This window comes from Atta colombica, unplaced genomic scaffold (genome assembly GCF_001594045.1).
Source record: "Atta colombica isolate Treedump-2 unplaced genomic scaffold, Acol1.0 scaffold153, whole genome shotgun sequence".
Lineage (NCBI taxonomy): Eukaryota > Metazoa > Arthropoda > Insecta > Hymenoptera > Formicidae > Atta > Atta colombica.
This window is the reverse complement of record NW_017259243.1, coordinates 4,019,976-4,033,547: the sequence shown is the minus strand read 5'-3', so window position 1 is coordinate 4,033,547 and position 13,572 is coordinate 4,019,976. Positions and strand designations below refer to the sequence as shown.

At 36.1% G+C, this 13,572-nt stretch overlaps 1 protein-coding gene across 1 annotated transcript; it reads left to right on the top strand.

The window, feature by feature from the left end:
• The first annotated feature begins 2,046 nt into the window (after nucleotides 1–2,046).
• On the top strand, nucleotides 2,047–12,230 carry LOC108685438. The gene is made up of 3 exons (XM_018190220.1): nucleotides 2,047–2,679; nucleotides 9,860–10,139; nucleotides 11,084–12,230. Exons 1-3 carry the CDS (start codon nucleotides 2,541–2,543, stop codon nucleotides 12,195–12,197), a joined length of 1,533 nt encoding a protein of 510 aa, XP_018045709.1. The 5' UTR covers nucleotides 2,047–2,540; the 3' UTR covers nucleotides 12,198–12,230.
• The last annotated feature ends 1,342 nt before the right edge of the window (nucleotides 12,231–13,572 follow it).

Genomic DNA, 13,572 nt, shown 5'->3' with positions numbered 1-13,572 from the left:
ATATAATCAATAAATCTTTCTACTGTTATTTAAAATATACTTATGTTTCAAATATAAATCTATAAAGTATATATGTTTAAAATAAAGTAACATAGAAAATTTTAACGTTTTTATTTGCTAAATTTATCCTAAAAGAAATGCATTAAAGTTTAAAATAGAAAACATATTAAAGAAACGAGATATATTAATTCATGATAATTTATTCTAAAATAAATATCTAATAATTTAATATAAATATATATTGTACAATGAAATAATATTTATCCATTAGTTAAATATTGATTTATCAAAACGAGAAATACCACAAAAACTAATTAGTGCTGCGTAATGAGCATAGAGGAGACTAATGGTATACAGAAGCGACAAAACGGAGGTGCAAAACAACAAGGAAAAAGAACGAAAAAGATATGAAAAGAGAAGAGCACGTGAAACGCGACGCGATTCACAAGGCTGCGACAAGGTAAACTCAACTAACATTGTCAGGGTGGACAAGGAGCACAATCGACAACCGACCGACCGACCGACCGACCAACCAACCAACCAACCAACCAACCAACCAACCAATCGAAGAGTGGGATAAAGCTAAGCTAAGAGGCAAGTCAAAGCAAGTCGAGAAGAGCTAGGTCGAGGCGAGGCAAGGTAAAGGCGAGTAGGGACGGAGTATAGCAAGGCGCATTGGTGAGGCATGCTAAGGCAACGGGTCCAAGTCGCCGTCGTACCTCCGTACGAGCTACGAGGCCCCGGTGGCGCGTTAACCTCCCGCTCGAACGCAGTACGCTCTCGACTCTCGCGCAGGCCAGGTTGCATCAATCCTGTCGGTCGATCCGCCGACCACGTGCAACCAGCCAACAAACGGCTGCGAGAGAGAGAGCACGTGCACGTGTCCCTTATGCATCAGCAACGATATCATCGGCACGAAAAGAAAAAAAGAAGGATATACAATAATAAAGAATCTTTCTTAAAAAGAAAGAGTCCTCCGGTTCGTGTAATGTGTCATGTGAAATGCATCGAATTGCTTCTCAATGATAATCAAAAGCCAATAAAATAGTGCAAATCAAGATAATTGTAAAGATCAAACTCGAGCTCTCTCGCAATCTATATCTCCCATGTGTTTTACGGTCACGAGAATTTAATTTCCAAGTGCACGAGAAGATAATCCGAGGGAAGTCACGGTGCTCGACTGGGAAGAGCATGGATTAAAACGGACGTCGTAAATTAATTCACGAGAGATTCCGATCGCGCTCTTGGGTTTGGTTTGCGAACAGTTTACATCGGGGATATCACACCGTAACGCCGGCTGGCGGCAAATTTAATTTCCAGACGCTTTCTTACGCTTGCGAAATCAGTCCAACTGCGCGTGGAATGTGACGATTAAAAAGAGACGCGCCATCATTCTCAGCGTTCCACTTTCGGTGGCCGTGTTTAAAATCGACAGACCGAGGCAAAAATGAATTTGAAATGGTCACGCCCGTGTGCGACGCGCGTAAGCCACGCTTTTTTACCACACAGAGATGCGATCGCAGGGGTATGATATAGCCTTCGGGATCTTCAAAAATTTTCGCGCTTCAATGAATCGTAAAATAAAAACAATCGGAATCGACCAGAAAAACTCTTCAATGCAAAACCTTTGGAGATCAATCGACCGCAACGGGTTGGAATAATTGAATTATCCCGAAGGAAAGCCCAGAGGCAGGAAGACGCAAACTCTTCAGGACGACCATACATGGTCGTCGTCTGCCTACAAAGCCGAAGAAGAAGCAGCACTATGTCGTCGTGATCGCGTGGGAGGTCGAAGCATCGCATACGGCGCTTTTTACGCGCGAAACGAAGCGGAGAAATAGATTCGTGCGTTGATTCCGGAACCCACACGCGGATAGAGCGACTCTACTTTAAACTGCGTCTTTTATTCTGTTCTATTAAAAATGCACTGATTTTGTTACGAATGAATTAAGTATGTGATTAGCACCAATTTCTTCAATACATTGCGAAAACGCGTGCCGAGCCAAAGGCGGCCAACAGATTGATCCGGATGAGATCACCCGAGAGATGAAAGGAACCTGATCCAGAGCAAGTTCGTGCCGCCAAGTAGGCAGCAAACTCGAATAATCACCTGCAACTAGTTCGTTAGCAAACCGTAGCTAAATCTCTATGCAAATCACATCGCTGCGAGTGAATGAAATCAAGAAAATTTGAAAACAAAACAGAAGGAATGTCACAGGAAAAGGGAGAATAAAATGAGATTATGTGAGCGAATTGCAAATTTATAAACCGCTTTTGAAAAGACTACGTCGTATCGCGTGATGAAAGGATCGTATGCGGAATGAGGTGAAAACTGCGTAGAATACATAACGTTGACCTGTCGTGTCAACGTCCGAGATGCATTCGTAGTTGAGGTGCATTATCGGCATGCTTTGCTTACAGAGGAATCTCGCGAAATAAAAACTGTCCAAGATATGTCGCCGCCATTGCTCGTGACGAACGCGCGCGACGAATGAAGATTTTCGCGGGTAAAAATAATAATAATAAAGGATACGAGCAGCATGCCGGTCGCGGGAACGAGGAGATTATGCAGAATGGGACTCGTCGCGGTCTTGGTCACCGCGTTGTGCATCCTGACTCTGCTGGACTCGCCGCCAGCACGACTCCCGGATCCACCGACCGATCCTCCTCCCACGCCTGGTAAGCAATTTTCTTCCTCTGCAACTACTGCGACCCTTGCCCTTTTGCTATCGACGAACGGTTCACCGACATAACCTGGAAGTGCTAACACTACGCATTGGCATCTAGCGGGATTTTTTGCTCTCATGCGAATTGGTCGTGACTATAAGATAAAATTGTCAGACAAATCTTATTTCATGATGTCTCGCGAATCTCTTGAACTCGAGTGATTTTTCTGTCGTTTATTGAAATCTGAGATTTCAATGAACGTATACTTGTTCTCCTAATATCTTCTTGAAAAATTCTCGGAAAACCTGTTGTTTAAACAATAACATTAATACTTTTCACCGAATTAAACTTATCTTAAATTGTTTGGAAAAAAAGATTAGTAAATTCTCCTTTTGGAATTATAATTTTGAATTTTAATCAGTTAACAAAATATTAATATATTGAATAAAATAAAAGAAATATATACCTTAGTGTAGAAAAATTTCTTTTTAAGAACTCAGACAGTACAAAAAATCGAAAAAGAATTCTTTTTGAATCAGTAAATTATGAAATATATTCTTTTTTTATTTCATTTTTATTCTAAAAGAACATTTTTAAAGTTCCAAAAAATTTCAATTTTGAACTAATTCTGAACTCTTCTCTGAACTCTGTTTTAAATAAAAAAAAATAGACTGTAAGAATTCGCAATGAAAGCAAAATAGCTTAAATAATATTTCATCAGCAAAAATAAATAAAATAAATATAAATAAGTAACTCTCAATTCCTGGTTCAAACATATCGATTATTTATTAGTCTTGAAATAATCTTAAATTAAAGATAAAATGCGTAATATAATAAAATAAATTAATAAGTAATTTAATAATATCGATGTCAATGAGCATCTTTAAAGCATTGTAAAAAATTTATTGCGAAAAATATCATCTCAGTTGAGATTTGAAGGTGGAATTTCCTCATTCCATGCAAGCATCTTACAAATTCACTGAGACATAAGGTAATATTATCCAGGTTAAGGCAATATTTTTTGCAATAAATTTTTTACAGTTTAAGAATGCTCATTAGTATCACTATATTATTAAATTGCTAGTCAATTTATTTTATATTACGTATTCCAGCTTCAATTTGAGACTATTTCAAAACAAATCGGAATTTGCATAATTGGTTTGAACTGGAAATTGTAAAATATTATTCACACAAAAATATTATTAGATATCATGACCCACTTTAATAAAATATGATCTTTTTCGCATTTATGAATATTTCTTAATCGATTTTCACTTAAAATTAATATCGCTCAGTTGAAATGAAAGCAAACACAACATTACATAGATAATTTTCACATTTTTTACAATATTTTTCATTTTGCACCTTGTTTTTTTAACTTATTTTCAAATTTTTTCGCTTTCTTTTACTTTTTCTAACATTTTCGCGATACACTTGGAAATCTTTTATACCAATATGCAGGCACAAATCTAAAAAACTCTGCATTAAAACAAAAAAATCTGATAATGTTGCTTTGTACTATGACCTATATGGTTTTTACATATATGGTTTTACCTGTATAGTTTTTACTTACGAGAAATACAATTCCGTCGCGTTCATTTGGTGCTATGTATCGAGCGATTCTTTTCAAATCCATTACGAACAAAAAAACTTCTCTTTCAGAGCAACTTCAATTTAACTCCATAAGAAGTAGAAGGATTCTATGGAATCCTTTTTGAATTACCAGAAAAGAATTCTTTTTGAGTTAATAAAGCTACCACGAAAAAACTTTCAGAAACATTTATCTTCACAAATAAACTCATTTCAGAAGAACGTTTTAGTTTTCTTTTAGTCTTTAGTTTCTTTTAGTTGAGGCAACAAATTTGTTTCTGTAAGTTACTGTATCCAAATCAACAATATTACATTTTAATGTATAAATTTTATGTATAAAGATAAAAAAAATACATTTTTCACAATACACTTTAAATTTTTAGAAGTGAAATTTCACTCCTAAAGAGTTGCAAGAGTGGTTCGGTTGCAGGAGTGAAACAAGACTTTCACTCTTAAAAAATAAAGAATCACTTCAAGTGAGAGTCAATTTTCAATCTCTGCGGAAAATGAATAAATGAATTTCATTCTCCAAAAGAAGAGACTAAATGTAAATGTTAATTTTAGTCTCCTACCTTGTCTCCAATCTTGATAAAAATTAGGCTCATTCAACATGCCTTTGCATAAAACAAACGAATTTGACAGGATAATGATCATCAAGATTAAAGAAGAAAAAAAAAAAAAATTTTTTTAAGAAATTCATTCTTTAAAGGAATAAAGTGAAATTTATCGGATTGGCGCAACTATTACTTTTCTTGAAGTGAAATTACACTCTCAACAGAGTGTAGATAATTTAATAATACAATATTTAAAAAAATAATGTAATCTTTAATAATCTAAAAATTGAAATTATCTGGTCAAAATTCTAATTCATTCTCATTACGTATTTTAATCATTGACAAATCATTCCAAATCTAAGCAATGCAAAATATTGTTAATAATAATTTTTTTAAAAACATTTTATACTTATATAACATTTTATAAAAATTACCTACTAATACTATAAACGCGCGAGTGTGATCGCGGATAAAGTAGAATAAAAGGTCTATCTTTTTACGTATGTAATAACAACGCACTGAAACAAAAGGAAAATATATAAAGAAAATAACAGTTAATAACTGTTAACAATAAAAAAAGGAGTAAATATTACGTGGAAACGTTCTGTAATTAACCGTTACATTTAATTATTAATATTTGAATTTTTTACACACTAATTACCGCATTGACTCTTGATTACCTGTGAACTTTTTTTCTTATTTATTAATTTTATTTTTTTGTTTTTACAAAAATTGTAAGTCTTTAGTTCAATTAAGTCATTGCTATTATTGTAGTAAGATTAACAAAAAAGATACTTAACTTTAATAGGTGATTTTATATTAGGATTTGTTTGTACTATTGTAAAAAATGTATGACTTACAATATTGTAATTTGTTTCATTGTTAGTCAAATATTACTGTAGTTTAATACAAACTGCAAAGTGTTAAGTTCCTTGACACGGTATGAAAGAAGAAGATTCGCACGCAATAAACTTGTTCGAAATACCCGCAAGCGTTTGTTGCTCAGTACCTACACGCTCTTTCCTAGTCACGTGAAGTTTCTCAGCATTGAAATGTTATCCGGCCAAGCGAATAATAAAGAGCTGCTATCTGCTTTTTTAAACGCATGTTCATCGCGAGTAATTGCATGGGTGCTACGCTTTCTAATACTAACAACGAATATGACTACATAAATGACTCGCTTCAAGGGCCGATACCGATCACTTGCGCTACGCACCGCAAAAATTCAGCTAGGCCCTGCACGCAATATGCGTACACGCATCTCCCTCTCCATGAGAGAATCTAAAAAGATACGAAGATAACGCATAACCAAGTTCGCGAGCGCAAAAGAAACGCGATACGAAGTTATAAATAAACCTCGAAGCTTTGGCATAAAGCTTGCCAAGGACGTAAATCTCGGCGCTGTTCTTTGGTAGTAGCGACTTCATTAGTCGACGTAATTTATGACGTGATTCATCGAGTGACCACCCGTCGACTCGTACGTTTTCGCGTAATTCACCTTCGCTTTTACCATACAAATATTTCACAGGAATTATGACAGTCGATCGTACGGCCGAAACCAAAACTACATCGAGATATTGTATTCACGAATCAGCTCAACAAACCTTTGAGATTTGTCTATCTTACCGCATAAAGATCGCTTTCACGGATAAGAATTAAATAATCACGCGCACTTATTTAATGCTATATGTATATAAAAAACAGCTTATAATATTATATATGAACATATATAAATTCAGAATTGTTCAACATATAGAAATTCAATTGTTTTTACGATGTGGAAAAGTAGATTCAGTTAATTACACGGGTAATAACGATTCAAAGGTAATAATTACGATTCTTATCCAGATGTATCCGTGTTTTGAGGTCACGCACTTCAATTAGTTAAAGATAAGTGTTCCTCTTGTCGAGAGTAATTTCTAACTAATTAGTGATGGGTCTTAAAAATCAACACGATTTATTTGCTGATTTATCTCTGTAGCCGGCTGTAGATTCACTCTCCGCCCTGACAGTGCGATTTCCATGAGAACGCTGGTATGCATTAGCGTATTCCTAGCGTGGTACGAATGCCTCTCTCGTGGGGCCGCGTTTACCTTCTCGTAAACCTCGCGGAGCGTGGCCGCGACGGACGGTCGAGGGGAAAAGAGCAGGTAAAGGGCACGGAGTCACGAAGAATACTCGCGGCACGCAAACACGTAATATCCATCGTCGGCCCGGTTGGGTCAAACGCCGACTTTTAACGACACATCATGACGGGACCATCAACCACCCCGTTGCCCGCGGACTCCATGGATCAGTAGGCTCGGCCAGTCTCGTTACCTCTCAACGTCAAGATCGTCCGGAAAATAGTCTCAGGCGTCTCGTCAATAACGCTCGCGATCCATATACGTTGAAGACGAGTAATTGCAAACGAGACGAGTCACGAAACGTATATAGTGCCATAAATTTACCCGCAGATGCCAACACGGCGCGTGACGTCTTATTTTTTTTCTCTTTTTCCTTGTCTGACCATCGGCATCGTCGCGCCGTCCCAGTCACGGGTCTAGTTGTCGCAGAAATAATTATAAACAAGACGTAACGAGAGTTTTTAAAGCTATCATCGATATAGATTTATTATCATTCTCAAAAGGCAGAGCACAGAGTTGGACGTGTCTGAGCGAATCCTGTCTGTGCAAATTCCATTAATGTGTGAAAAAAGAATGGATATCTCCTCTTTAGGTCCATTTTAGTTCATGATTACACGAGGAATGAGTTTCTCCGCGGAATACTGGATATGCAACGCATTCAACATTAGGGAGCCTAATTAGTGGTCATGTCGATTGAAATTTCCGCCAACTAATTTTCTCTGCCTGCCTTTCTCCCTTTGAATATTACTAGAGCGTCGCGTTGGAACATATGGAAATTGCAATTATGAGAACTACCATGCGGCACTGATAAACGAGAGAGAGCGATACCTAAAGCGAATGTTTCCTGATGCAAGCATAGCAAACTAAATGAACGTGAATGTATTTATAATATGGGTTCGTTTCTAGCACGTAGACGTGTCACTTCCGTCCGGTTGTGTATAGAGTCAATGTCTTTGGCGTTGATTCATGATCCTCGTAGTGGATAAGATAGAGAACCGATCGCGCGGCTTCGACAATAAGTTGACGTTTAGTAAAACGAATACAGCCGAGACATCACACTCGCAGAGAAATTAGAAGATGATATGCCAGTAAGTGGAATGCGAGCGATACTATCGGTGTAATAATGTAAAAGTTTTGATAAGCTACAGACAGTATACAGTTTGTTATACAACGTGTATTGATGGCAGCGCAGGCACTTGCCATTACAAGAAAACACAGTCAACCGAAACTAGTTAACTAGTTAACTTGGATGAAACTTTGAGTATAGAGTAACTCGAATTACATGAATATGCATTATTCGCCTTTAAATGTGAATAATTTAGAAATACATGAAGGGAACATCATGCCTATAAACATTGTAAATGCTAAATCGAGCAAAGTTTATCTTATTAAATAAATAAATTATAATGCTATGTAATATATTAAAAATCAGCGTATCATGTTAAATAAACACGAGTACTATTCAAAATCAGAAAAATGTTATGTACGATTCATTTAATAAAATAAATATTTCCTATTAAATATGATTTTAATGAAAAAAAGTATTTTAATTATTGTCTAACATTTTACTAAGAAAAAAACTGATCGTTTGAAATTAATTTAGCTTTTTATTTCTTTCGTTGAAAAATGTACACGGAGAGAATTTCTTCTTACAGTTTAAATTAACCCTAAATTAACCCTAAAAATATAATAGTTGTGGGACATTTCCAAAAATTTTAATATAAATCTCCTTCATTCATTAATAAAATTACAATAAAGTATAAAACAAGTTTGATTAATTTTACTGAAGTGCATAGTAAAAATCTCCAAAATATTGTACCACAATCATATTTTCGAATAAATTTTAAAACAAAATTTTCTCCGTGTATGTATTTAAGTCAAATATGATATGTTTGATTTAAATACATACATTCTTCATCGAAAGAAAGACAACTAAATTAATTTAGTTAAATGAAGAATTTTTTCTCAATATTCATATTTAAAAATGTAAAAATTTAGAAAGAAAGTTTTTTTTATTAATAATAAAAAGATGTTTAAATATCGTTTAATAACGTTCTGATATTTTGTTTTTGTAATTCTATTTGTTTCCGATTTTTGGCTTTGCAGTGCTAAATTTATTTGCAAACTTTTATTCAAAATATTTTCCTTATTGAAATATTAGTGTCACGTGCTAAAAATTGTTTTTTATAATTGCTTAATATTACACCTTTTAAGAACGATGCACACGAAATAAAGTTCACACAAAATTTTATTCATATTTATGGATTCTGTAGGAATGTGGGGAAAAATGCTATTAGCGCTCTTTGTGTCATTCTATCCTTGTTTTCTATCTAATGAACAATAAAGAAAGAATGACACAAAAATCACTAATAGGGTCTCCTTGAATGCATCTTATATCGGCAATATTCCTTTGTTAGTTATAAGAAGCTTAACAGAATTGATTTTATGAAAGTATCTAAAAACAGTGACCTATTTTCCTACAAATATATATTATATATTTGGAAGATACATATTTCATCATGAAAAAGAATTATTAAATAATATACTATGATTCAATAATTTACTAATGCAGTGTTTTTAATTTATTTTTTTTTTATTTCAATATAATATGTATATCTATCTCTAGTAATTCAACACAAAATGTATTTGCTGAATATGAATAGATATTTTTTATGAAGCACTACTTGAACAGGAAATAAAAAGGGAAGTTTTAATTATATTTTCAAAAAAATAAACATAAATCGCAGCAAGAATAGTGCTGACTCTGTGATAGCTAGTACGAAATGCGCGCACATTACTTTTCTTATCAAAAACTTGAATTAGCATTATTCTCTTCATCAAGCCTCATAATTAACTTCTTCGAATGCTTTCTCCATTCGTTCCGATCAAACAACTTAGCGTCATTTCTTGCGCATGTTCTAGGGGGTGAACCGCCAGGTACAAGAAGCATCGTCGCTTATTCGTGGGCCCGAAGATTGGCACTCGATTACAGGCCCACCAAGCAGTGCGACAGTAATGGTACACGCGGAATGGCGTTAAACGCGTACAAGCTGCCCGGCACGAAATGGCTCGAGACAATCCCGGGACAGCTCTTCCTATACAGCGCCCACTTGGACCTCAGAATCGCCGGTTACCCGAGCATCAGAGTGATTGGCGTTAAACGAGGAGTCCTGCCGTCCTCCGCGCTCTTCTGCACTATATGGTGAGCCATTTTTCATGTCGCGGTGCAGCCCGTTACTCGTCTATCTCTGACGAACATTAAGTAGCAAGGAAAAGAGAATCACTAAAGGTTGCTTATAAACGAGTGACGTCGTCTATTGCATTGACAAATCGACCAAATTAATATTAACCTTATCTAACGGAAATTCAATTAGATTATAATTAAATTGATTATTTAAATTATTAATAAAGTTATAAATATTTCTTCTATTTCCATTATTTAAAATGGTACTGTCAATTAAGTTGTAAAAATTGGACAATGTGCTTTAAATTTCACGCTCATCTCTACCTTACTTAACAAAATGTAATTTTAAACCATGTTTCTATAATTGAAAATAATAAGTGTTCAATTCATGATATTATCAGTTAAAATATAAAATTGGTTTGCGTATTTGTTTCTGTTTGTTTCTTCTAATTCGATGTTTGAGAAATGCTAAAGTCTTATTTCTTTTTAATATACTTAAAATAAATGCAGGACATAAAAACACATTAATATCAAAGTATTGTTAACCAAGAAATTATATATAATTACTTTTATATAATAATATATGTTAATAGATATACGCTATAGTTAACTGCGCTCAATTGCCCTCATTTCACTTCATAATTAATTTTAATATCAAATTTATTAAATAAAATTTATTAATTCATTTTATACTTTTAATTTCAGTGAAATTAAACTTTGTTACGCAGATAGAACGTACACAAATTAGTTGTTTCAAGTAGCGTTAGGAGTGAGTAATGCAAACATTAGCAACAGCATATTTGCTTAAAATACACGGTTGAAAGACCGCATTATAAATGTCTCTATAAATGCCTTCCACCATGCATGCAGGTGTTTTCCGGTAGGATACTCAACATTAACCAACGTGCCTTTTCGATCGGAAAAGATAGATTAAGCGTCTTGGTTTTATTACGTACTTTCAGGTACTGGGAAAACGAGAGGATGCTATCGTTGAGCGTGGAAGCGCTCATCTCGACGATCTGGTTGGACGAATGGGGTGAAACGGTGGACAATTACATCGGAATCCTCGTGAATTGTCAATTGCCGTTAGACGGTTCGATACGCCATACATCTCGGGTTCATGTAAGTCTGAGTTCTTGCTACGAGAATGCTAGTCATAGTTTAACGATTCGCTCGGAATTCGGTGACGAGACTTTTATCGACCGGAAGAGGCGCCAGCAGTTCACTCTGTGCATTAAAGGATTGGACTTCGACGAAGATATATCGCATAAACTAATAGCTTTCGTCGAGCTACATCGTATTCTAGGTGCTCAATTCTTCTACTTCTACGTATTCAACGTGCACGAGAATGTACTCAAAGTGCTACGCTTATACGAACGATCGAACGTGGTGCGATGGTTCACGCTTGACCTGCCGGGTGATTTGCCAAACGAGAAGACGGCCCGAAGGCGATTCTTCAACGAGGACATCTGGACGAAGAGGCGAATGGAGTTGATCCCATACAATCACTGCTTCTATGAAAATATTTACCATTCGGAGTTTGTGGTGCCAATCGACATCGATGAAGCGATTGTGCCGACGCGCCGGAAGACCTGGCACGAATTGTTGCTAGACGAACGCGCGAAGCTCGGCAGAAGCTTCAAAGACTTCGCCTCGTATTCTGTACGGAACGCCTATTTCTTTCCCGAGCTGCAAAATAAGAATCAAACCGATCGGTCGGCCGGACTGGATGAGAAGCTCCGTCGCTCGGTCGAGTATACAGACTATCTGGATACCATGAGGACGGCCAGTATTTCGCCCGAGGGCGACTCGGTGAAAAGTTTCGTCTCCACGAAGCGCGCGTTAACGGTGCACAATCACTATGCTTTAACCACGCTGAACCCGTCTACTAGACGGGCTCATCATCTGGACTCAAACGACGTGCTCAAGCACCATCACCGAGCTTGCGACAGCCGACATCTCGATTGCGATCTCTTAATGGAGGACGTTAGGATCGACGAATCCGCTTTACGCTATGCGAACGAGCTGAAAACGAGGATGAAGATTGCTTTAGCTGATCTCGATGCGTTGTCATAGATTAGTTGTAAATAATAAAAATTCTTTTTGAAATCCTCGTCTCTTATTATCTATCAGCCAATCCTTGCGATATTCTTTAAGATAATTTTAACGTTTATCTTTAATAGTCAAAATATCAAAACATATTTAAATATTAATATTCAATATTTACTTTGTTGATATAACAAAATGAATTAGGCATAATTTTTTTTTAAGCGGATCAATTAAGTTTGTTCACATTTTTATTAATTTAAGTTTGTTGATTAGCATTGTGTTGATTAGCAGCTGCTTCAGAAAAAAATTTAAAAGATATAATTTAATAATGTGAAAACAGAGAGAAAGACTTGATTTATCCTATTAAAGTTATAGTACAGAAATAATCTGAACTCTTTTTCCCTGCATTCATTGTCAACTTTGAAATGGAATAGGTCGCCTAGAAATGATAGCGCCAAGAACCAGCGCCAAAACAAGAGTAATAATGACATTTTCTGAGCATTGCACTTAAAATTATTACGGTCAAGTGAAATAATTGGAAACATGTAAAAAGATAAAAGCGAGCGTGACACTTTTCAGGCTTGACAAGTAAAAAATGATATTGCGATCGAGCATGATAATTGGAAAATGTGTAAAATAATAAAAGCAAGAAGCTTGCTTCATATTTTTCAGTCTCGATGCTTGAAATTATTCCAGCTGAGGGTACAATGATTGGATTTAAAATGACAAAGGCATGTTTGATGAGCCTTCAAGATTGATGCTTAAGTTTGTAATAGTCGGACGCAATAATTGGAAACCATCTAAAACGACAAAAGCAAAGATGATAGCTTTCGAGGCATGAGACTTGGAGCGCTTCGAATATTCAAATGACTTTAACAACTATAACTGCCTTTCGCGCCGCCACGCCGTGGCTTCAACTGTCTGACACGTTTATCAAATGAGACGAAACGAACGCGCTATTTACGTGAAGGAAAGAATAGGAAAGGTAAGAGTCTCTTGAGTTAACGAGTACGTACGAGGAGTGAACGACTTTATAAAGCACCGCATCCATCATGCTCGGTACGTGTGAACGACAGTTTCAATCTCGCTAAAGTGGCGGTTTGGTGGTCATCCATTAGCGTTCAAGATCTCGTACTATACACAGGTCAAATGCCTCGCGCTTCAAACGGCCTCAAGGAAATTTCTATCGCTATCGTTATCGACTGATTAGATTCAGATCGAATCTTTCGATACAGAACGGCATTACGCGCAACCGTTATCAAACATATTTTTCACAGATTAAATCGAAGAGGAGACGGAGACGGAGACAGAAACGGAAACGACTTCTGAGCGCAAGCATCCGAGACGGAAGATAAATTCCGGAAGCAAACAAAGGTACGATTCGTTTCAAATGCGACCGCGA